This window comes from Muntiacus reevesi, chromosome 10, assembly GCF_963930625.1.
Source record: "Muntiacus reevesi chromosome 10, mMunRee1.1, whole genome shotgun sequence".
In the NCBI taxonomy this organism is placed as follows: Eukaryota; Metazoa; Chordata; class Mammalia; order Artiodactyla; family Cervidae; genus Muntiacus; species Muntiacus reevesi.
In genome coordinates this window covers 34,485,660-34,511,197 of record NC_089258.1, presented here as the reverse complement: position 1 = coordinate 34,511,197, position 25,538 = coordinate 34,485,660, and the positions used below count along the sequence as shown (strand labels likewise).

Here is a 25,538-nt window from a genome sequence, read left to right as displayed (position 1 = left end):
CCTTTACAGATGAGGAGGAACAGAGGGTGAGCATCTGGTCCAAAATCTCCAACCAGCTTGTTCTTAAAACCCCGCTAGGCTTCTTCCGGTACTGAATTTCAGAGAGATCAGACTGGACTCTTTATTCATATAAGTACACCTCACGGTGCTGGGGTAGCTGAGCTCCGATGCAGAATGAATAAACAGGAACTGTTAATCAACTTCATCATCCACAAAAACATACCTGGGGCGCCTACAGCACACAAGACATAGTGAGAGAGAAAAAATAATGATGACAGTCACAATTTATTGAGATTTTACTCAAGTTTGCAACTCACAGTTGTAAGCACTTTACAGTATTTTCCCTATCATTTAATCATCACAATCAGTTGCCAGGTAGGCACACTTATCCCCACTCCACCCTTGACGACTGAGACCCAAGGATGGGAGGCACCTCCCCTAAAGTGGCAGTCCTTGGATTTGTGGCTGTGGAATCCAAGCCCTCCACTCCTGCTTCACAACACAGCACCATCTTCAACAGCGCCATACTTATCATTAACCCAGAGCCTTTATCATTAACCCAGCCCACACGTTCTTTTATGGAATCTCATCTTCACAGCAACCCTGTAAGGTCTAGGCAAGACAGAGATCACAGAACTTTCTAAAAGAAGAAACCGAGGCTTGAATGCAAAGAAACGTATCTTGTGGGCATACCTGAATGGTCCATCTGCCCAGTGAGACCACCAGAAACTCTACAGAGAGGGAAAGGCAGGAAAGAACTCATCAAGGGCCCTTTAAGGAGAAACTGCTGTTTTCTCAAAACACACACATTTTTATTCTCTATTATTATACTTACCAGGGCTTTGTGGTTGGATGATAAACATGGGCTTCTACTGATCACATTCACAGCCCACACTTCCTCTGTGGCATGTTGAAGAAGGCAGTGATCACTTTTACGAATAAATCTCATTAAGCAAAGCAGGCCACAGCATCGGCCAAAGAGAAATGCTTGAAACAGCCATTTTTCAGAGCTGGTCTACACTCATGCTTTCTCTTCTCTGGCCCAGGGAAAATGAAGAGTCAGATTTATCTCTTACATGGTAAGTCAGCCACATAATTACATTTCATGTTCACTAGAGTCATTTATAGGGTGAACTGACATTCAGAGAGGTTAACCTAGCCAAGGTCACACTGCTAAGAAGAAGCAGATCTAGGATGAGAATCCAGGTCTCCTGCAACCCCATCCAAATGATTATCAAGTCTGGGGCACCTCATCTGTGTGAGGCTATAGAACCTTTCTACATGTAGATAAAGGCATAACAGACAGAAAGACCAAGGGCAAGAATGGAACAGAAAATGCAGGAACTTTCCAGACATTTGACTTTGAAAGGGCCAGTTAAAAAAAAGAAAAATCCAGGCTACCCATTATACAGATGCGTAAACTGAGGACCAGCCAAAAATTACATAGCTAAAAGTGGCAGTTCAAGACCAGAACCCCAGTCTGTGCCAACTCTACCCATCATTCAACTGAGTACAGAGAGTGTTTTGCAAAAGCTACTATCGAGATGACAACCACTCAATCCACAGGAATTTTTTTTTCCTTAGCAGGTCTAGGTCATACACAAAAAGTATAAGTCTTTGTCCTTGAGGAGTTTATGGTCTGTGCATAGGAAAACAGAATCAATAACATAAAATGGCAGTAAAGGCAGCAGCTACGTCAAGAACTCAAAGGAGGGAATTCCCGGGTGGCCCAGTGGTTGAATCTGGAACTTTCACTGCAGAGGCCCGGGTTTAGTCCCTGGGCAGGGAACCATCCAGCATGCCATGTGACACAGCCAAAACGCAAAATGATAATAGTAATTTCTTAAAAAGAGAGAGAGAATTTAAGGGAGGCAGAGTCAGGAATTCCCTAGAGGCCCAGTGGTTAGAACCCAGTGCTTTCACTGCCAAGGGCCTGGTTTCAAGCCCTCCTGGTCAGGGAACTAAGATATGCAAGTCCTGTGGTGTGGCCAAAAAAACCTAGGTGAGATGATTTGGATTAATAGATTAAAGAGGTAATTTTAAAAAATAAAAAAATAGAAGTGGCAGAGATGTTGGAAGGCTTCCTGAAGGAGGGGTAAGGATAGCTAGGCTTTAAAGCATGCAAGAAGGAGGGGCAATATGGAGGAGGGGACTAAGGTACAGACTCCCATGTATAAAATAAATAAGCTACAAAGATATACAACACAGGGAATACAGCCAATATTTTATAATAACTATAAATGGAGCATAACCTTTAAAAATGAGGAATCACCATATTGTACACCTGAAAATTACCTAGTATATCTTACATCAACTATACCTCAATTTTAAAACATCTTTTTTTAAAAAAAGCATGCATAGGAATCCAACAGATGCAAAAGAATAGCTATGTCAGTTCAGGAAACAGTTTCAACCTATTAAGGATTTTCATGGGCGATGAAGCCAAAATTGCAGATGATGGCCAGGTCTTCAGCACTGGGGAGCCTTTAAATGCCAGGCGAGGGTCTTTAGATTTGGGCCCAGGGAACAATGGGTCTTCACATTTTTTCAGAAGCAGAGCACCTGAGCTCTGCTTGGAATTCCACGAGGGACAGATCTTGCTTCACTGCAGGACAGCGTTAGTGTTAGGGAACAGGACCGCCGCTCTCCGTCTGCGGTATGAGACACACCCACAGGCATGTGTGCCTTGGAACAAAGTAAGTCCTCTGACAGACAGCATCAGTCTCTTCCAAATCTTCTCATTAGTAGTTACATGCTGTTCCTTCCTTCCTTCTGTCTCCTAAAGGCCTGCATGCTAGCAGCAAGCCCAAGTGACATCACTTTTCAGAAAATGTAGGGCAAGAGCAACTTAAAAGTGGAGAACACTCTGAGAATTCACTTCTTTGCTTCAGATTGGAAGGGGGCATTTTATAATTTAAGGGGCTCAAGGCAATGCCACTCAGAACAGAGTCCTCCCTGAGTCTCCATCTGACATGAAGCGGGTGAGGACCAGAGCATCACCTGAGACCAAGCTTTGGGCCCACTTTCAGCACCATCTGGTCATCTTCACATTTTCGGGGATCACCAGACAATGAAAGGGATGGACGAGGGGCCTCTTCCACTCATGCCAATGGTTCTAAGCAGCACAGAAAGTAGCTCAGAGCGGGACCATCGGCTTCTGCAAAGGCCAGAGGTCAGCGTGGGCTGTCGACAAGCATTGTTGGTGCAGGGTCCTGGAGGGAACACCAGATCCCCAGTGCTGACGTGACTGACAGCCTCAGGGTACCCCAGACGCTGCTCCCCTCACCGAGGCCTCGCCATCAGCCACCCTGGAGCTCCGAGGCCTCCCTGACCTCTCACCTTCAGTCCTGGGGGAAGAGGAGTACCTCCGTTCCGAGGTCACCTGGTCAGGAATGGGCAGCACCCCGTGCCCAGGATGTAGGCTTCTATGAGCTGGCAGGGGCATGGAATCCTTGCAGAGTCCGTGTGCCGTGTCCCCAAGTCCTGGGGAAGCTGAGAGGTCACGAGGAGCCGGATGTAGTAGCCTCCAAACACTGCCAGAAGCTGCTGGGCCATTTCCTGGAAGAGGCAGGGAAGCAGAGTGAGGGCCACAGAGAGGTCTCTAAAGAGTGAGGAGAAAGCCACGTGGTCCTTGGCTTTGACGCTGGTCCAGCCGTGATACTCACTAAGAAGGACCCGGCCAGGCCCTCAGCCGGGACTCTTGCAGATGCCTGAACGGGTCTGAACTCCCGCTGTCAAGCTCTGTGAGGCTACTACAGTCTCCATTTCCTCATCTACAAGGTGGGTAACCTAACTGCTAATAGGTGATAATATGCACAAAAAAGCTTCCCTAGCAGCTCAGACGGTAAAGCATCTGCCTGCAATGTAGGAGATCTGGGTTCAATCCCTGGATGGGGAAGATCCCCTGGAGGAGGAAATGGCAACCCACTCCAGTACTCTTGCCTAGAAAATCCCATGGATGGAGGAGCCTGGCAGGTTACAGTCCATGGGGTTGCAAAGAGTCGGACACGACTGAGCAGCTTCACTTTCACGCACAAAAAAGCTAGGGAGCACTAGAGAAATTACCATTAGCTTCTACCAGCCAACCGCACACACACACAGACACTGTCTCTTTCTCTCTTCTTCCAGTTTCAAGTGATTTTGTAAAGTACACGAGGTCAAGGTAATGCACCTGAAGAGACCCACCAGTAAACGGAGGCAGGGCTGGGAGAACACCCCTATGACGGCAGGTTCTTCCATTTACACACGGTAGTACCTGCTCTATGACTTCAGACTAGTACTCCTATATTAGAAGTGCTCACCAAGGCGACCAGATCACGCCTCTCTCTTTTATGCTGTGTGAGCCCCCTAGGGAAAATAAAGGATGCTCTGATCCAGGGACAGTGGGGTTCAGGGCCTGACTCAGCTGGATATTTAGGGGCGAAAAAAGCTGAGCCTAAAAGTGCAAGGACACCGTCCCCGTGCCACTGAGAACCTGCCTTCACTTCCTGCCCCCATGCATGTGAGAGGAGCAGGTTTCTCTCCAACAAACTACAATGCATCATTTCACCCTGTTCACATATTTGCTTTTGTCTGCTGGTTTGCTGGCTGAGGCCAAAGACCTCTTCAAGCAGAGGTGTGTGTACACAGGATCGGATACAAGACAAATACGGTACGATTCCATTTAAAAGAGGCACATACAGCAATAAGTTCAGGAAGCCCAGGCGGCTCAGTGGTAAAGAGTCCATCTGCTGATGCAGGAGACCCAGGTTCAGTCCCTGAGTCAGGAAGAGCCCTTGGAGAAAGAAATGACAATCCACTCCAGTACTCTTGCCTAGAAAATGCCATAGACAGAGGACCCAGTGGGCTACAATTCACGGGGTCGCAAAGAGTCGGACAAGATTGAGTGACTGAGCACATGTGTGTGCGTGTGCATGTCAGTCGCTCAGTCACGTCCGACCCTACGGACTGGAGCCCACCAGGCTTCACTGCCCGTGGAATTCTCCAGGCGAGGATACTAGGGTAGGTGGCCATGTCCTTCTCCAGGGGATCTTCCCGACCCAGGGATTGAACCCAGGTCTCCTGCATTGCAGGCAGATTTTTTACCACTGAGCATGCACACAGAGCAATAAATTCATAGAGACAGAAAGAAGAATGGTGGTTCCCAGGGGCTGGGGAAGGAAAGAGAGTTTGTATTTAACAGGTATGTGGTTTCAATGATGAACAATGAAGATAAAAAGGTTTCGGAGGAGGATATAGTGATAGTTACACAACAATGTGAATGTACTTAAATGCCCTTGACTCACACACTAAAAAAGAGTTACGGTGGGAAATTTAATATTAGGTATATTTTATTGCAGTGGAAAAAAATTTAAGTAAAAAAAAAAGAATTGGAAAAACTGTGTTTACTGCATGTTCTTATTAACACATTTGGTCTCCAAAGTTCCATCCACCTGTCTGGCAGCTGGGATTCCAGGGAAGATGGTCTAGCTCCTTACATGCAGCACAGCTTAGGTGGTAGGACCCAATAAAACTTTGGAGCAGGAGGAAATGGAATTCAACAGAGATGCACATAAGATTTCAATATCCAACTGCAATTTAAGAAGATAGATTCACGACAGGTCTTTTTAAACAGATTTTAAAAAGACCCAAATACTTATCAACATGTTCATGTTTGGGTAGGTTTACCATCTACTAACACACAACTACATATCCCATGGAACTACACAAAAAAAATACCAAGATATTTTTTAAATGGGGGGGGGGACCTAATAAGTATTTTATATCTAAAATTTTATATTTATTTTCCGCTTTCAGAGATCTTTCACCTGCAGCCAGTCTGAAGGTAATGCAGTAAGGTGTGGGTTACACCCAGGCTGTTTATGTCGGTACAGTTAGGGATCAAGAATAGGCTTTTGAATTAAAAGGGCCAAGTGGGAATATCCGTCAGCTACCCTGGGACAGACCGGGAACAAGTCACTTCACCTTGCTGAGTCATTTCTTCAGCAGCAAAAGACAAAAAATCGAAACATCTTTCTGTTTGTGCTAGAGTGAGGATTTATTAAAGGAACTTATGGAAAGAAAGCCCAGTGTGCAGTACTCAATAAATGCCATCAATACCACTATCATTATCATTATTTAAAAAACAGAACCTAGCTCTGTTAGAGCACTGTTTCCTTAGATTTATCCTTTGTGCTAGAAAAATGCTGAAAACATCAAATAGCCTACCACTTACTAATTCAGATTGAGCTTTGCACCCACTTACTTTAAAATTGATTAACATAAGCAAAGAAACTCAACAAGAAAAGTTGCCTCCTGAAATCATAGGCTGGTTTCCACCTTGGATTCTGCCATATTCTCCCTTGTTATGTGACCTTGGGTAAGTCAGCTGACCCCGTGGAAGTCTATCTCACCCAACACGAAAAAAGGGAAAATAACCCATATTTCAGAGGAAATGCTAAAGAATTTTATGCATGACAAAAATCTATAAAAATGTAAGAGGTCATTATAACTATTTATCTGCCTTTCACACACACTGGGTTTCTCCTGAAATATGACAGACTGGACCAGGCTGAGACTTGGGCATCGGTTGTATTTTCCCTCACTACGTTGTAAGGGCAGCTACTTTAAAAACATGTGCACACGCTTGATATTCATAACAGGAAATTGTATTACTATTGGTTTGAATGAATTTGAAAAAAATCATTTAAAAGACCCATCATAGTTAATAGGCTATTTCACATAAACCCAGACATGCATGCACAAGAAAGAATGTGACCTTATATTTTCAGCTCTTTGAAGAGATTAATATATTTATCATTTTCTCTCATATTGGTCCTATTTGCAGGCTCCCCACTCCCCATCCATGCAAAAGGGAAAGTCTGGACTGGGCTGGACTTTTCATCTCCAAATCTATTGGCAAAAAACCAAAGGCAAGTGTTTGCCTGTATCACACCCTGCTGAAGATAACCCCTCACTGCAAGTCATCCAAACCATCTGTCCTCCTGGTGAGAATGGGGGTTCCACAAGCTGCAAAACAAATTACCAGACTTCTAGTCTACCAGCTCTTAGCCATGCCAAACAAACAGCTTAGCTAGCAGGACCCAATAGAACTCTGGAGCAGGAGGAAATGGAATTCAACAGAGATGCAAATAAGACTTCAATATCCAACTGCAATTTAAGGAGATAGATAAATTGATGACAGATTGGTTAATAAACAGATTTTAAAACGACCCAAATATTTATCAACATACTCATGTTGAGGTATGCTTACCATCCATTGACACACAACCACACATCCCATGGAACTATACAAAAAAATACCAAGATGCTTTTGAAATGGGGGCAGGGGGTACCCGGTAAGTATTTTATACTTAAAAATTTATATTTATATTCCTCTAAGCTATCTTTTAAACTGCTGTGGTGAGGGAAAAAAATATTAAAAAACTAGTAGGCTAGAAGAGGTGTATGGTCCCCACCAACTCGGTAAAGGCACGTCCCCAGGAATCTACAGTAGAACTTGAGAGCCATGCACGGACTATGCAAACACCTGGTGAAGGAGGGAGGCCCTGACTGGCCCAGGTGCCTATTACCTCTGGCTCAGCCTCAGGAACAAGCTGGCGAAGTTCAGTCTGCATGAGCGGCTTCTCCGTGGAACCCGGACGGTCGGGCAGGAGAGGAGCTTCCTCTAGCAGGTTCTCCGGCCCCTCATCGGCTGTGGGGCTCACCCCAGTCTCCATGACAACACACAGCTGGCTCAATCTGCTTCTCAGCAAGGACTAGAAGGAAACAGAGAGGGGCTGGCTCAGTTGGGTGGACGTAGGAGGCCGGGTGGCTAGCCAAGCATCAGACCCACAGAGGATGGATGGACCATCTACAGATTCAGATGCCGACCTCAGGAGACCCTGGAGCTGAGCCACACTGGAGAGATCAGATAATTCCTGCAAAAATACCATCAGAAGCACAGGGCTCAAGGATGGGAGGACTGGGCTCCGAATCCAGCATTTCCAGCTGGCTCTGGGCCTTCTCAGAGCCTCCGTTTCTGCCTCTGTGTAGGTGAAGCAAAATCTCCCTGTTCTTCCTCAAAACACTGAAGATTCTGAACAAGGGATAGTCACCTAAATATATGGTATTTTCCTCTGCCAGAATATTTATTGTTGTCGTTGTGATAAATGAAATCTATTGTTATTTATTACTATAATTATAATTAAATGTTCACTATAAGAAATGTGGCAAATGCAACTAGTTAAAAAGGAAGAGAAAAACGGCCATCATTCCCTAGGCAAAAACAGCCATGATTCCACAGAGGTATTCTTCCTTCCAAGTAACTTGTTCCTTAGACATTTTTCCAACACCGAGATAATGCAATCTGTACAATTTAGCCTCCTGGTTTATTTTCTTCTTCTGTTTTTCACTCAAGGTATCTTACCTCTTGGCTCATCTTCATCTCTTGAATGTGATCGGACAAAAACTGCACACAGGTCTCCAGGTCGAAATAGACAAACCAGAGCTGGGGACAGAAGCAGTCGTGATCGCAGAGGACAAAGCCCGCCCGACCTCGAACTCTCCATCCCCAAGCCAGGCCTCACCGCCTTCAACATGCTACTTTGCAACTGAAAGAACCCAGTTTTTTAAAAGATGTGTCCACTCCTTAGTCAATCCCGCCAGCCAGCCATACATTCAACTAACACTTGCCAAGTCGCTCCTCTGTACCAAATGATAAAAGAGGATTTAGAGATAAATGAGGCTGAAAGGACCCCCAGATTCAAGAAGCTCTGGATCTACACTATCACGCTTGACCTACCAGTAGTCTAGTGATCAAGTTCATCCTTGGGGTCAAGCAAGATCCCTTTGCATCCTACACCATCTCAGGCATGCTCCGTAAACTCAGGATCTGCCTATGTCTGTTCTCTGCCGCAGCCTCAGTACCTAGAACAGTGCCTGGCACAATATTGGGCTCTCAGTAAATATTTTGGGAATGTACAGGTCACGTGCCCAATGGGCCTCCTACCAGACCACCTGTACCCCCACCCCGGGCTCCCACTGGGTGAGATGTGGGCGTGACGCTGACTGAGGAGATGCACCAATCCCACTGGCAGAGCCCAGCCAGGATCAGGAGCCCTGAGCCTCATCCAGCCCAGTTGAGTCCCAGACCCGCTGCGTGACCTCCTTCCGGTCGCTTCAGATCTCGCATTTCCCTGGAGCCAGGGAAACAAGCAAGCTACGGGGACACGGCCTTCAGGGTCTGACCTGCCTCTCCAGGGACCTCATCTGAGCACTGAGGGCTTGAAGCAGGGGAGGACCCATCTCTCTGGCGAATAAATGTTGAATGCGGAACGTAGCTTGGCTTCCTTCAAGCTGTCCTTCCAGCCCTGCCTCGTGGAGGTTCTAAGCTGCTGCTGACGGCCCCGAGAGGCGTCTCCAGAAGGGAACACAGGAGCAGGGAGGAAGGAGGGGCTGCAGACCCGGGCGGCCACTGCACAGGCCGGGGGAGCCCGGCCTCAAAGCTCCCACACGGGGGGTCGCTGGGTGACGCAGTACCTGAATCACACTCTGGCAGCCTTCCACCGTGTCCGTCACCCCCAGCAGCACCCGGTGTCTCAGGAGGGCTCCGTTGGCAGCTGTCAGCCTGAGGTCTGTGTTGGTGTTGGCCTAGAAGACAAACGCCAGCCTCGCGGCCTGAACTTCATGTCGGCGGGGCGCTCCTGGGCCCGGGTAATAACCACACACTGCTCCAGCCCGAGACAGCACGGGACAATCTTGGCCTTTAAGACACAATGTCTCCCCTATACAAGTCTGTGGGGTTGTTGGGACAATAAATTCAGCAGTGTCAGCAAGCCTGGGGTGAAGCCCAGCTCCGCTACTTCTGGGCATGTGGTCCTGGCCAACGGTGTCCCTTCTCTGAGTCTCGCTTTCTTCAGGTCTGGACAAGGATGAAAAGTGTCCCCAGCCCTGAGGAAGGTGGTGAGATTGAACTGAGACTGTGTGTGAAGCACTCCACCCAGTGCCCAGGACACCGTCATGTGCCACAGGTATCTGCAGGAGGAGGGGATGGGAAAGGCTCCCGCCTCTCGCAAACAGGCGGAAACCGAGGCAGTGTGTACAAATGCTAAAGCTCTCAAGGACATTGTGTGATGCAGGTCGGACACAAACAGTAAGAGTGACAACGGTCAGGGAGGAGGATCTGCGCCGCCCTGAGGGACAAGGGATTGGAGAAGAAAGCAGTCCTTGAACTGAGGCTCAAAGGAAGACATAAGGAAGGCTGTGTGACCACACACCAGTTACTTAACCTCTCTGAGCTTCGGTTTCCCCACTAGTGAAGAGTTAATACTTTATGCAATACCAGGTAGGATTATGGGCTCTCCTGGTGGCTCAGATGGTAAAGAATCTGCCTGCAACGTGGGAGACCCAGGTTCAATCCCTGGGTTGGGAAGATCCCCTGGAGAAGGGGATGGCAACTCATTCCAGTATTTTTGCCTGGAGAATTCCATGGGCAGAGGAGCCTGGCGGGCTACAGTCCATTGTCTCACAAAGAGTTGGACATAACTGATCAACTAATGTACACACACACACAAGCAGGATTACAAGCACGCTGCATGTATTACATCATTTAGTTCTCCCTGCAATCCTAAGAGGAGCTACAATTATTATCCCATTTTACAGATGAGAAAACTAAAGGCCCAAGAGTTAAGCAATCAGTCACCCCAGGTTGTAGGGCTAGCAAATGGTAGGGGGATCCTGCCTTCTTATCAGGTTTTTGGGCATAGATATCAGGCCCCAAATACAGAACACATAATTAGTGCTCATTAAATGATGGCCATATTAAAAAGTAAAGGATCCTGGAGGATCAAAAAACAGTATGACAGAAGGGCCATTATATACCTGGGGCCTCCATGCTGCACCTACGAGTAGAAACAGTTTTGTTCATCTCTCTGCCCTATGCCCAGCACATCCCCTAGCACTTGCTGAGCCTTCATAAATACCAGCTGAATAGGGAAGAAACGGAGGAAGGAGGCAGAAACCCACAGCAGGCCTCCCCTGAACCGCCTCCCTGAAGCACCTGCCAGGTGCCAGATATTTTTCTTGCTCCTGATAAGGCAGAACACTTAGCATTTTCCCCCTCCCCAAGAGAAGGTTCCTGTTGCAAAAGCAGCCAGTTCAATTTATTTTTTATAGGCCAAACACAAGACCATGAAAGCATTAACAGAGCCCAAGGGCAGCAGTATTTTGTCAGCCTCATCTCGAAGCTCAACAAAGATCCTTTCAGAATGATTGAGCCATAAAGTTCCTATTCGTCCCTGTGAGCACAGGCGCTAAATGGAATTCATACCCCAGACCCTGACCACATTTCCTCACAGCCCGCCCTCTCCTCCTGAGTCAGGCAAGAGCAGAGTATTTACTAAAGGTCTCAAAGTCCAGCTCTGTGCCAGGTGCTGGGGAGCTTCCTAAAGTAGCTAGGAGAACAGTGGAGGGGCTTCGTTGGTGATCCAGGGGTTCAGAACCCACTTGCCAATGCAGGGGACATGGGTTCCAGCTCTGCTCCGGGATGATCCCACATGCTGCAAGGCAACTAAACCTAGGCACCACATCTACTGAGCCCAGACTTAGAGCCCGTGCTCTGCATCGAGAAGCCACACAATGAGAACCTGTGCACCGCAACTAGAGAGCAGCCCCTGCTCGCTGCAACTGGAGAAAGCCACGTGGAGCAACGAAGACCCAGCACAGCCAAAACTAAACAAATAAATATTTTTTTTAAAAAAAGAAGAAGAAAGAAAGACAGTGGAGGTGTGGTAGGCAGAATAATGACCTCGCAAGGCTGCTTAAATCCTACCACACAGAGTCTGTGAATTTATGCTATGTGACATGGAGGAATTAAGGTGGTAGATGGAATTAATGATGCTAAAGAGTTAGCCTTAAAATAGGAAGACTGGCCCAGATTACCTAGACAGCCCAAAGACCCAGCAATCAAACCTGAGTCTCCTGCGTTGCAGGCAAATTCTTTACCATCTGAGCTACCAAGGAAGCCCTAAAGTCATCACAAGGGGCCTTAAAAGTGGAAGAGGGAGGGAGAAGACTCAGAGTCAAGAATGTAAGAAAGACACAATCCACCACTGCTGGCTCTGAAGATGGAGGAAAGGGCCACGAGCCAAGAAATGCAGAAGGCCTCCAGAGCTAGAAAAGACAAGGAAACAGATTCCCCACTAGAGGTTCTAGAGAAGAGACAGCCCTGCCCTGTCAAAACTTTTAAACTATAGAACTGTAAAACAAAACATTGTTTTAAGCCACTACGTTTTTGGTTATCTGTTATAGCCACAGACACACCAGTGCACTTGGGTATTGGTCCAGAACGTGGCTTGGAATCTGAGCTCCTGGCTTTGAATTCCAGCTCTGCCATTTATTAGCAGCATGACTGTGGACTACTCCTTGGGCCTTTTGGAACCTCAAGTACCTCATCTGTAACATGAACATAAAAGACTCTACCCAGAGATTTACTGGGGGATTGAACGAGTTAATGTATGTAAAGCATTTAATAGACATCTACCACAAATGAAGTGTTCAACAGTAACAAAAGACCGATGTTGAAGAAGCAGAAGACAGTTAGCAAACCATACATTAAGCCAGGGGGTATCAATCTCCTTTGTGAATGAAGTCGGGAATCAGAGGGTTCAAGCTTTGAACCCCCAACTCTGCCAGTCAGACTGGAATTGGCACAAGTTACCTAAACTCCCTGATCACCCACTCTCAGCCTCAAAGGTCACTACTGGGATTAAATGAGATGCAACTGGCAACTGAGCCAGTTGGAGTCTGCGCCAGGCTGGAGTCCCCCCACGCGCAGGGGAGGTGTGTGGCAGGGCTCAGTCGCCTCAGAGGGCCGTCCTTGCCACCCCTAGACTCTCTCAAAACACAGCCCGCTTCCACAACACAACACACAGGGACCAGAGGGAAACACAGAAAGGACCTGATCACACATGTGACTGGTCTGCCTTGAGCCGCTGGGCACACGGACCATGGCAAAGTTTCACAGCTGGGGAAATTCTTCGAAGCAGGTGGAAGAAAAGTCTGACTTGGGGTCCTCCTGCCGGTACAGCCTCCCTGGAGGGAGCGTGGCTGGGGTCCGCGGAGGACTCACCTTCCTCTGGTGTCTCTCAAAGATGAGCACGAGAGTCAGGGTGAGGCTCATGGCAGCCAGGGTCACGAGCAGCACGCCCACCCAGTGATCCCCCAGGGCGAACATCTGGCTGGTGGAGTAGATGTTGGCCCACACCACCACGTAGAACACCTGTGGGAAGCCAGAGGAAGGGCATGGTCAGGGACACCTGTCCTTGGATGACGCAGCTCCACTCCCAGGGGCACCCTCTGGCCACTTTGGACACCCTCCTCGGATTCAGAGAGCTCACAGTGCCAGGCAGAGACCAATGGGGCTGTGGGGGCCTGTGAGAATGAGCCCTTGTTCCCTGTTCATAAGTAGAGGGAGAGGCAAGGGGTTAGAACAGGTATTCCAAATTCCTGCTAACTCTGATTTTAAATAAAACAGAGAAGGACAGGGCTTGGGAGTGAGATGAATCTGAGTCAGAAGCCCATGTTGATCCTTTAAATGCTAGGTGGACTTAACATGTTATAGCACCTCTCTGAGCCTCAGTTTCCTTATCCATAAAATGGGGATAATAATACCTCCCTCCTGTGGCTGTTATAAAGGTCAATAAAAGAACCAAGTCCCAGAGAGCAGAAAGGTCTTGGATATCAAGATCAGATACTAAGCCTGGGGCCTCGGGGTGGGTCTGCAGATTCCCAGTGCCCCAGCCTCTGCCCTTAGTAAACCTGCCTTCCATCACTTACATGAGGAGCTGGGAACAACTCTCTGCCATAAACCTCCTCCTACACCAAACCCAGGGCCACGGGTACTGCTCTCTCCCAGGCAGCCCGGCCACCAGCCCCTAAACCCGTCACCAGCACCCCCAGCTGCAGGGCATGGAGCTGAATTCAGCAGAGTCTGAAGGGACCCCACCCTCCTTACCACAGCGAAGGCCAGCCGCATGGGCCTCGAGTTGTAGATGATGTATCTCCTCACTTGGGGCTCTAAGAGGGCGCTCTCAGCCAGGCTCCTGTACTGGTCAGCTGGGACCTGTTCGGCCACCCAAGGGAAAGAGACCCGTCGGCCACAGAGAACCACGCCCCTCGTCTTCCCACCCGCAAGCACGCTGTGTGCAGTTCACGTGGCTATCACGTGGAAGGGGGGTGAGTGCATCCGGCGCATGGAGCCCCGAGTGGCATCACAGGGTCAGAGGAGGACAGGCCCTACTGGGGGGACGGGACAGCTCGAGAGCCAGGGGGACGTCCAAGAGAGGGACCCCCATAACCCCAGGCTCAGCACGTCACAACAGACCCAGGAGGGCCTCATGGTTAAGGGGCAGGCCCTGGAGTTGCCCAGCCCTGGGTCCAAACCTTGGCCCTGCCCCTCATGTGCTATGTGACCTGGAACAAGGAAACCCACTTCTCTGAGTCTCACTTTCCTCCTCTGGGAGATGAGGGTGATAAATGTACACTTTACAGAGGTGGTGTGCATATTAAACAAGATAAGACATATAACACTTACATATGCATTACACAGTGAGTGAAAGTCGCTCAGTCATGTCCGACTCTTTGCGACCCCATGGACTTAGTTCATGGAACTCTCCAGGCCAGAGCACTGGAGTGGGTAGCCTTTCCCTTCTCCAGGGGATCTTCCCAACCCAGGAATTGAACCCAGGTCTCCCACATTGCAGGCAGATTCTTACCAGCTGAGCCACAAGGGAAGCCCATATATTACACAGTAAATATATGTATAATATATATACATATTATCTGGACATCTTTGGGAGTTTCTGTTCTCTTACTTGGGGCTTCCCTGGTGGCTCAGATGGTATAGAATCTACCTGCAATGCCAAAGACCTGGGTTTGATCTCTGGGTTGGGAAGATCCCCTGGAGGAGGGCATGGAAACCCACCCCAGTATCTTGCCTGGAAAGTCCCCATGGACAGAGTAGCCCAGTGGGCTACAGTCCATGGGGCTGCAAAGAATCAGACGTGACTGAGCGACTAAGCACAGAGTAGTCCTCTTACTCAGATGGATGTGTGTATCTAACTATCTGCTTAGACAAGCCCAGGGCCACTTCCAAAGTGAACACCTGATACACAAGTGTCAGTATCAAACTACACCAACAACTATTAATACAGTCCAAGATACTCACATCTTCCTGCCCAAGCAAAACGCCCTAGAGCATAAAGGTCTTATGAGAATGGACTGCTTAAGAACACAGAATTTAATCATAGAGACGATATTTAGGAGCATGGTAGAACAATATGCAAACTGTTCACCAGTGAAGAAAACCCCATCTGAAGACAACTGTTTAAGGAAAATGTCCTTTTGTACAAAGGCTGAAAGGAAGCATGGGAAGGAAAACCAGCTGTCTGCTGATGTGGGGTGAGCCCTGTCAACTTGGAACGTTTCCCATTACTGGTGCTAAAATGTTTTAAACCATAACACCAATCTGTGTTAAAGGAGTAAATTCTCAAGTCTTCAGGGTAACATTAGCATTGTAGCTTCCTTATCCACAAATAATCCATCCTGGGCAGTGATGATCAAGACCTCATCCCTCTACAGGATATGAGAAGAGTGAGAACCACACCTGTGGGAACTTAAAGAGCCACAATCTATTGAACATTTACTATGTGCCAGAGCCAGTGCACGTGTTCCTTGAGCACTGTGTCTTCTCATTTGCACAGAAACCCCGTGTGTGACCCCAGGCACGGGGACCTAGTCACCTCTGTAGTAATCACAGAGCAGCTAAGTGCCCAGCACAGGGCGGACACCCCCAAACACACATCTATTAAGCGAATTAATTGGCATTTCAAGCATGGGGTAGGTGCTTAAAAAAAATGCTGTGGACCTGCTATGTTTAAAACGGATGAACAAGGACCTATTGTAACACACACGGAACGCTGCTCAAAATTATGCTACAGCCTGGGTGGGCGGGGAATCTGGGGTGGGGTGGGATAGATATATGTTTGTGTATGGATGAGTCCCTTCATTGTTCATCTGAAACTATCACAACATTGTTAATTGACTATACCCAGATATAAGACAAAAAAAAATAAATAGAATTTTAAAAAAACAATGAATGAACCAGTAAAAAAAAAAAAGTTGTGAATAATGAAATGATAGAATAGATAAGACAGACAGATGGGTGGATTGATGGGTGGACGGGAGAAAAAGTAATAAGGATACAACAAAGTCAGCACTCACCTGAATACCCCAGGTCTGCAGTTGCTCTTCGGCGGCTCCCAGGTCAAATGAGATGGGCGCACAGGTATTGTCGATCCGGAGCACCGTGAGGACCTGGCCATTGCGGAGCTCTAAAAGCAGACAGACGCTTCATCTGGCTAAGCGATAAGGACTTGGGGTGAACCCAGACCTTGATGGCATCACCTCCTCCGGCCTTGAGAACATTCGCATGGCAAGGAAGGACTTGCCATCCTCAAACCTTCCCATGAAGGCTGAAGGTAAAAGTAAGGGTCTAATCAGCTGGCCCGAAACAGGAAGATTTTTAGGTTATCTGGGTGAAGTGGAAAATGTTAGCTGCTGATTGATGTTCAAGTTTTTGCAACCCCATGGGCTGTAACCTACCAAGCTCCTCTGTCCATGGGATTCTCCAGGCAAGAATACTGGAGTGGATAGCCATTCCCTTCTCCAGGTGAATCATCCTGACCCAGGGATCAAACTCCAGGCTCCCGCATTGCAGGCAGATTCTTTACCTTCTAAGCCACTAGGGAAGCCCAGATAATCTGGGGAGGGGTCCACTGCAATCACAAGGATCCTTAAAAGTGGAAGAGGGAGGCGGCAGAAGAGCCAGGAGGGCTGTGACTATGGAAGAAAGGTACAAAGAGATGGAACACCTCTGGCTTTAAAGTGGTGGAAGGCTTCAGGAGCCAAGGGATAGAGGCAGCCTTTAGACGCTAGGAAAGAAAAGGAAAGAGTCTCTCCTGGAGCTTCCTAACACAGCCCTGCTGACCTCATGATCTGAGCTCAGTGAGCCCAGGATCAGACTCCTAACCTACAGAGCTGTAAGAGGATAACTGCATTTTCTAAGCCCCTGTTAGTGGTCATTGTTACCATAACCACAGAAAACTAACCCACCAACTTATTGGCAAGCCCTCCCCAGTATATCAGCACTCATCAGTTTAAAAGCATAAATTGCATGAAAGTCATACGTCAAAAAGCTCACCAGCTCAGTCTTATCACAACCTCTCACACCTGCCCTGCAGCGCTGCACTGAAGCCAGACCAGGAGCCAGAGTGAGGCAATCCAAGCCAGACCAGGAGCCAGAGTGAGGCAATCCCCTCAGGCCCTGGAGAAAGGCAGCAGAAAGAGGCCACACCTACTCCCCTTCTGAGTAAACTCTGTCCAAAAGGACTGAGCTCTTCCCTCAGCTATGAGGCCCCGGGAGCCACCGGTGAGCCCCGCAAAGCTGGGGCTGGCCGAGCCCCGAGATGCTAGGATCCTAGAGTCTAGCTGCTCAAGGCTGGGAGCTGAATATTTCAGCACATTTTCTGTAGCTGTCGCTCAGAAGAGGAGCAGGACTGAAGGGATTAGACCATAAACACAGTATCTTCTGGCACAGAGTCCAGCTCTGGGCAATACTGAAGTCTTAAGGCTCTACCTTCCTGGGGATTCCTGCCCACCCCCTCACCCACTCCTCCACCCCCTCACCCAGTCCATCCCTGGGCCCTGCCAACTGGGCCCAGCAAAATCTGTCCCAGCTCCATGCACCCCTTGGCATCTTGGCCACAACCCTCTCCCAGGCTCCCTTCCCCTCTCCCTGTCCCCCGTCTCCTAACTGGCTTCTCCAACTGCTCTTCCTCTTACAGTGCATTCACAGAGCAGCCAGGGCACAAATCAAATGATATGAATCCTCCGAGTAAAACTATTCAGTAGGGGCTTTTCCTGGTGGTCCAGTGGGTAAGGATCTGCCCGCCAATGCAGGGGTCTCAGGTTCGATCCCTGGTCTGGGAAGATCCTACATGCCGTGGAGCAGCTAAGCCCGTGGGCTGCAACTACTGAAGCCCATGTGCCCTAGGGCCCATGCTCTGCAATAAGAAAAGACACTGCAGTGAGAAGCCCGTGCACCTCAGCTAGAGAGTAGCCCCCATTTCCTCAACTAGCGAAAGCCCGCACACAGCAATGAAGACCCAAGCTCAACCAAAAATAAATAAACAAATAAATCTTTTTAAAAAAAAAAAAAAGTAACTTTCAATAGCTTCCCAGTGCTCTGAAGAAAACCAACCTCCTTAGAAGAACCAAACCAGTCCTTAGAAGAACTAGCCTCCTCCCAAACTCAGCTTGAAGGCTCAGCCTCATTCTGCGTCTTGCCGCTCCAGCCTCCTTTGCTCCTTGGACATGCAGTGTTCTCTCCCACCCCAGGGCCTTTGCATATGCTCTTCCCTCTCTCTCCCTAGAACACATACCCCTGGCATCTCTCCCTTAGATTCCAGTCATTATTTGCATTCCAGTTCATTAATCCCTTTCCCAGGGAGTCTGCCTTGATGCTCTAAACTCTTGTCAGGTCAAATCTGTCTGATAAACCTGCCCATCACTGCCCTTCTCCTTTATGCTCACTAAAGATGAGTACATGTGTACCCAGTTACTCAATTAGTCCATTGTCTCCATCCAAACAATATACTCCCACATGGGTTTTACACATCACTGAATCCCCTGAGCTGGATTCAGTGCCAAGTATACAGCAGGTACTAGATAAATGTTTCATGTATGAAAGAAGTGGGGGAAGCACACGCAAGATGGTTTGGGGTTCAAATTTTAAGTGAGCCTCTCACTAACAGAAAAACCTTGAGGAAGCAATTTAATTCCTGACCATCCCCTTAGAGGATGATGATATCCACGGCAGAGGATTTTACAAATAATTAAGATGGTGAAAATACAGCGTTTAGTGTAAAATGGGTGCTGAATAACTGGCAGATATGGTTGTCATCATTTAAAAGCTTGTCAGAGCGCCTAAGTTACCATAAAGTCACACTGGTTTAGTTGTATTGGTTTTTATCCTCCCACATCTTGTTCCAGAAAGGATTTCATAAAAATAAATTATGAAAAGGCAAAATTATACAATTAGATTTTAAAATAAGCAAATGAAGGAAAACAGATAAAAAGAAGATAAAGGCTGAAATAAAAATAGAACAACAAAATCAAATATGAACAGTTTCCGGGGACTAAGCCCTTCCTATGCAGCAGGCACAGTCTCAGGGTCAGAGTCCTGATTCCATTTAATCCTCCAAGAGCCCTGCGCTAAGTCACTCAGGCGCGTCTGACTTTGCAACTCCATGGACTGTAGCCCACCAGGCTCCTCTGTGCAGGGGGTTCCCCAGGCAAGAATACGTGCCACGCCCTCCTCCAGAGGATCTTCCCAAGCCAGGGATCAAACCCAGGTCTCCCGTATGGCAGGCGGATTCTTTACCGTCTGAGCCCCCAGGGAAGCCCAAGAATACTGGAGGGGGTAGCCTATCCCTTCTCCAGGAGATCTTCCCAATCCAGGAATCGAACCAGGGTCTCCCGCAAGAGCCCTAGAAAGTAGAAAACGATTACTATGGGAAAGGAAACAGGGCCTCTGAAAGGAGAACCAGCTTGCCTGGTGGTAGCAGGGAAATGAAAGTAAGAAAGAGAAGAAGTGAAACGAAAGAGGAGCACAGAAAAGGCAGGCAGGTGTGCTATAGGAGCCTCAGACCAGCCTTTCACTGCACAGGGCACAGTGGGAAGCCCACACTGACCTGGACCTCAGGCTTGGAGACGTGAGCCGCTCCCCCAGCCTGGCTCTCTGCACTGTGTGGACAGTGTTTCCCCGAGCAATGCAAAGACTCTTCACGGTGATGCTGTCTCTGTTTCCCTTTCAAACCATGAATTCCTGGATTCTTGGCCATAATCTCGTTCATCTGTTTCTTAAAGTGAGAACTGTAAGTCCTCCACTTAAAAATCCTTGTTTTCACACTCAGGCTAAGAAAAAGGATCTGAAAAGCTACCAAAAAACGTGTGTGTGTGTACAAGTGTGTCTGTGCGGATGTGTATGTATGTGTGTGCACATACAGAAAGCTATTTCCTATAAAGGGGCAAGAACTGGCTTGCCAAAAACCAGTGGAGCAATGCCTTCAAAGAGCTGAAGGCAAATTATTCCATTCTATTTCATTCTACTGGTATGCGTGTATGTGTGAATTGCTTTCTTAATAACAGAAGACATAAAAGGAACCCTTGTTTTTAAGTTTGAAATCATCTAAGAAACCAGCCACAATGTAAAATGCCAACTCCACTTGCCTACACCCAGCCACTCATTCATTCATTAATTCATTCATTCAAAATACTTACTGAGTTATGACCAACCTAGACAGCATATTAAAAAGCAGAGACATTACTTTGCCAACAAAGGTCCACCTAGTCAAGGCTACAGTTTTTCCAGTAGTCATGTATGAATGTGAGAGTTGGACTATAAAGAATGCTGAGCGCAGAAGAATTGATGCTTTTGAACTGTGGTGTTGGAGAAGACTCTTGAGAGTCCCTTGGACTGCAAGGAGATCCAACCAGTCCATCCTAAAGGAGATGAGTCCTGGGTGTTCATTGGAAGGACTGATGCTGAAGCTGAAACTCCAATACTTCGGCCACCTGATGTGGAGAGCTGACTCATTTGAAAAGACCCTGATGCTGGGGAAGGTTGAGGGCAGGAGGAGAAGGGGACTACAGAGGATGAGAAGATTGGATGGCGTCACCGACTCAATGGACATGGGTTTGGGTAAACTCTGGGAGTTGGTGATGGACAGGGAGGCCTGGCGTGCTGTGGTTCATGGGGTCGCAAAAAGTCAGACACAAGTGAGCGACTGAACTGAACTGATTATGGGCCAAGCTGTGGGCTAGGTACTACAGACACAGGGATGAACGAAGCAACGCAGAGCCCCTGCCCTCATGCAGCTTACATTTTACTTAGGAAGCTGGACATTCCACATGTTATTACACAGGGAATTAATTTAATTACAAACTGCTAAGTGCCATAGGGAGAAGCAGGGGTATATCAGAGGGTCTGGCTTAGGCTGGGCCACCAGGGGAGGATTCCCCATGGAAGGGATATCTGAACTGAGCTCTGAAGGATGAAAGGAAATAAAGCAGAGGAAAGGAGACAGGGGAAGGACATAAGACACAAAACAGACAGCAGGTGCAAAGGTCCTGGGGCAGGGGCAGTAGGAGCCATTAAGGCGGGCCTTGCAAGCTGGTGAATGACAGATCTTCATGCTTAGCCCAGTGGGAAACACTGACACAGAAATGGAAACAGAACATTGTGCATTTTTAAAAACCCCCCTGAGATGCCATGAAGAGACAATGGAAGGGGCAAGGAGGAGAGGTGCTAGGAAGCTATAGTATCCTAGCAGAGGGCAAGCTAAGGAATCTGGTGGAAGAATAAGTAGCAATGACAGAAATGCCTGGAAACACATCCCCAAATGCCCACCCTTATCTGAGGCACTTCTGTGCCCTTCCACTCACCTCTCCTCAAGCATACTATCTGAGTCCAGCTCAGCATCCTAGGGGCGGGGGCAGGGGGGTAGAGGAGGAAGGAATTAAGGGTCATGACCCTACCTTGCCCCCAGCCAGGAGGGCTTCCGCCAGGCAGGGCGCTCCAGCCAGGGGAGGAGGTGGGCAAGGGGCCAGCCGCCCCGCCGGGGTCCATGTGCGGTTCACACGCCATCGCAGCGCCAGCAGGACTCCTACTTCCCCTTCTCGGAGCTGTGGTTCATCCTGGAGCAGCCAGCTCAGCTTCGCCTGCCTTCAGAAAACAACATCACAAGAAAAAACTTCAGGCCTGGTCCTGGGCTGGCCGGCTTCCTCTGACTCTCAAGGCCAAGGCCATCACCAGGCTGAGGAGAGCCACCCAGAATCTTTCCTCGGACCTCGTCTCGTTGATCAGGCTAAAGAACGTTCTCACAGGGAATGAACAGGAGGGAGCCAGAACCCTCCAAGGCCTGGGTTGAGCACTTCCCTCTGGTCTTGGATCTTCTCCAGCTCAGACACATCCAGGAACCACAGGGAACTCATGAGCTGGCCAGATCCCACTCTCAGGCATCTGGGATTTCCCTTCCTGACTGAGCACAGGATAGGTCTACTCATCACAGGGAGCCTTGTTTATACAAGGCAACAAAATGTTATAAAAAGAAAAGAGCAAGGACTTCAGCACCAAATGACCTAGTGTGAACCTTCACTTGACCCTCACGTGCTCTGGGACATCCACTGTCAAGGTACTTAGCTCCCCAAGCCTTGCTGACCTCACCTGCAAAATGGGTGCAGGGAGGCCAGCCCAGCATAGCTGCTGTGGGGCTACACAAAGAAATACAAGTGTGGCATCCAATATCCTGCTCACCATCAAGCCCAATTCCTCACAGGTTTTTTTCCATTTCCTTGGAGACAGAACTGTGAATCAAAGATGTGACGTGACCCACCCAAAGTGGGGTGGCTGGGAGCTAGGGGACAGATGAACCAGGCCATCCAGCTCCAGAATCCAAGCCCAACATTCCCACATCTCTGAACCTTGGAACCCAGGTCTGGCTATGGCTGAGCCTCTTTCTTAAACCACCTTAAAAAACAGTGGGTGGAAGAAGACTGCGTTTCCCAGGTGTGATCTAGCAACACATTCGAGTTGGCATCTGAGCTGCCAAGCTGTGGGAGGGCAGGGACCATCTCCCCCAAGCCTGGCGCACAGTAGGCACTCCCAAACACTGCTGAATATCAGTCAATCATATCACCCCTTACTTCCTTCCTCTTCCCTGGTACCCCCAAGAGGCATGAAAACAACAGCCCAAGGATGTCTCCCCTGCACTTGACGATAAACGAAGTTCTGCTCCATCCAATGGGGTCCTAGGCCTATGGGACAAAGAGAATCCTTGGATCTATGCTCCAGACCAGGAACCCAGAGACATCCTAGCTAGGAACCTGTTTCCCGGAGAGGCTATACTGGAGTCTCAGAAACGTTGGTGGGGCCCAGGAGCCCCCTGCCCCTCCTCCAGGCAGAAGGGACCATCCACAAGCTTAAGCTGCCCAGACAGCCTTGCAGACAGCGTGGAAGGTTCATTAGCTGCAGAATCCCACAACTAGACAGTATCTTTGGGAGGCAATCCCCATCACCCCAGTTGGCCCAATTAGCTTCCCACAAAGTCCCAACCAGGAGAAGTCACGCACCTGCAGGCTATTTAGTGTAATGGAGAAAAGCAACCTGCACAGTCCTGCCACCTCCCACGTGTATGACCTGGAGCAAGGGACTTGCATCACCTCAGTTTCTTTACGTGTAAATGGGAACAAGGCAACGAGGTTGTTGTGAGGCTTAAAGAATTCAAACTTAAATCGCTTGAGAGCAGTAGAGGGCAAAACGGAACATACCAATCGTTATTTTTACTCCATAGATATTCCCCAAGAATCTTCTAGTGCCAGGCCCTGTGCTCTCTAGACTATAAAGTCAGCAATAAAATCTTAAGTCCCTGTTTGGCCCTCTTTGATAGGTACCACCATCTGGTAGAAAAGACAAACTCAGAGAAAGAGAAACAAGAAACAGACAAAGATCAGAGAAGGCATTCAGGGGGAACCAGCAGCACCTTGGATTGAGGGAAGACTTCTTCTGGAGGCTTCTCAGAGCAGGGAAGGAGGCTCCTGGCTTGGAAAAGGTGGAGGGAGAGAAGGAACTGCCCAGTAGGGAGAGGTACAAGCCAGAGGGCAGGTGGGGCCAATCGAGGCGGCCTCCGCTCTCACCCTGTAGCCTCTCATCCAAACTGGAGGCTGCAGAGGGCAGGAGGGGTGTTGGCAAGGCTAGCCAAGGGCAGGTGCTGACCCATCACCGACTAGCATGTTCTGGGCCACCACCCCCCTCCGGCCCTGCACTCGCCCTAATGGGACAAGGGAGAGAGGGTCAGGCCCCAGGATGGAGACAGGCAGGGCGTGAGCAGGCCCTGAAGTTCCTCCAACTAATTGGCCATCCACTCCCCAGCTTCCTAATTCCCCTTGCTGACTCCATTTAACCAAACCTTCCAATTACCCATCTTTCTGAGGTGGGTAGCAAGCCTCTGCAAAAATCTCTATTTCTGCAGAGTGCCCAGTATCCCCAGAAGACCCCCTGCGCCTCCCTGAGGTGTGTGTGTGTGTGTGTGTGTGAGATGTGTGTGTGTGTATGTGTGTGAGGTGTGTGTCTGTGTGTGTGTGTGTGTGTGTTTGAGGGGGGTGTGTGTGTGTGTGTGTGTGTGTGCTGGGGGAAGGGGGAATCCTATAGTTTTCACAAGTCAAGTTTGGTTTTGTTAAACCGGAAAGTCCCAACAAGGGGCCATGATGGAGGGTCTGTCACATAAGTTTTGGAGTGGAAAAGCCTTCGGAGACAATGGCTCCAAGCTCTCCATTTTACACATGAGAAAATTAAGACCCAGAAACGAAAGTGAACCATCCAAGGTCAAGGAGCCCGGTTGGGGGATGGTGCCACAGGGGAACCGAGCTCATTCGGGCAGGAGGTGTTCGGCCACCTCCGGCCTTGGCCTGGGGCAGCCGAGGCTTGATCCAGGGTCTGTTGCCCCTGGGCCTCCCTCCACGCCCGAGATCAGCCCCGCGCCCCCTCACCAGGGCCGCCGGAGAGCGGCTCCCACGCACAACGGGGAGCAATGGGGCCCAAACTCGGCCCTCGGCGCCCACACCAGGCCAGGACCGGGGAACCCAGGCGGCAGCGCGGGACCGCGCGGCTGAAATCTGGACTCGCAGCCGCCCGCGCCCGCGCAGACACAGGGGCGCGCGCCCCGGGCCCGCGCACACTCACCCGGCCGCGCACACTCGCCCGGCCGCGCACACTCGCCCCGCCGCGCACACTCACCCCGCCGCGCACACTCACCCGGCCGCACCACCGCCCCCCGGGGCCGCGGAAGGTCGGGGGCGCCGCCGCCCCACCGCGCCGCAGCCTCCGGGCACCGCCGCCCGCGCCCCGCCTGCCGCCCGCGCCGCCCTCCCGAGTCCCGCCCCCGGGCCGGGCCGGCCCCGCGCGGTCACCCCACCGGGAGGAGCCGCCCGCCGCGCTCGCCTCCGGGCCCAGAGGGAAGCCGGTTCGCGTCGGAGCCGAGCTGGGAGCTACCTTTCATCAGCCGGGCTCCCTCCCGGGACGCGGGGAAGCGCCTCCGCGCTCGCCGACCACGTGCGTTTCTTCTGGGGCTCTCGGGGAGGTGCGGTGGGGGGACCAGATCCCGGGCCGCGATGATTCCCGCCCAGCTCTGAGCCTCGGTCCCCGGATCCTGAGGGCAGCGGCTTGCCCCTGAGGTCCAGCCCGCGTCTGACAACAATCACGGGACCCGGTGGATGAAGCAATACTGGGGACCAGAAATTCCTCAGGGGGTTGTTTTTTAGTGAAAAATTACACGTGCATTGTGTTAAGAGCATCGGTTTGGGGGTCAGACTCCCTGGGCTCTCAGCCAAGTGTCTCCGATTTTTAGATCATCTTGAGGATAGTTTTCCCTCTCTGTGACTTA

General features: G+C 49.5%; 1 protein-coding gene across 6 annotated transcripts; it reads right to left on the bottom strand.

The window, feature by feature from the left end:
- Positions 1 to 278: 278 nt before the first annotated feature.
- Positions 279 to 25,538, bottom strand: TMEM268 (transmembrane protein 268). 6 transcript variants are annotated; one of them, XM_065946900.1, is made up of 10 exons: positions 24,911 to 25,011; positions 21,637 to 21,823; positions 16,261 to 16,370; positions 13,994 to 14,101; positions 13,109 to 13,258; positions 9,520 to 9,630; positions 8,408 to 8,488; positions 7,572 to 7,757; positions 3,340 to 3,558; positions 279 to 3,212 (listed from the first exon to the last, which is right to left on the bottom strand). In XM_065946900.1, exons 2-9 carry the CDS (start codon positions 21,743 to 21,745, stop codon positions 3,379 to 3,381), a joined length of 1,035 nt encoding a protein of 344 aa, XP_065802972.1. In that variant the 5' UTR covers positions 21,746 to 21,823; positions 24,911 to 25,011; the 3' UTR covers positions 279 to 3,212; positions 3,340 to 3,378. The 6 variants fall into 6 exon arrangements, with proteins under 6 accessions (XP_065802972.1, XP_065802973.1, XP_065802971.1 ...); XM_065946901.1 differs by lacking the exon at positions 24,911 to 25,011 and adding an exon at positions 25,148 to 25,538 and having other exon boundaries at positions 279 to 3,558; XM_065946899.1 differs by having other exon boundaries at positions 279 to 3,558.

Coding starts and splice junctions, on each gene's coding strand:
- TMEM268 (XM_065946901.1), bottom strand. CDS start 21,745: ATGGCGTGTGAACCGCACATGGACCCCGGCGGGGCGGCTGGCCCCTTG. Junction 16,371..21,636: donor CCCTCCTGGCTGGGGGCAAG/GTAGGGTCATGA, acceptor GTCTGCTTTTAG/AGCTCCGCAATGGCCAGGTC. Junction 9,631..13,108: donor TTGAGAGACACCAGAGGAAG/GTGAGTCCTCCG, acceptor TTTGTCTTCTAG/GCCAACACCAACACAGACCT.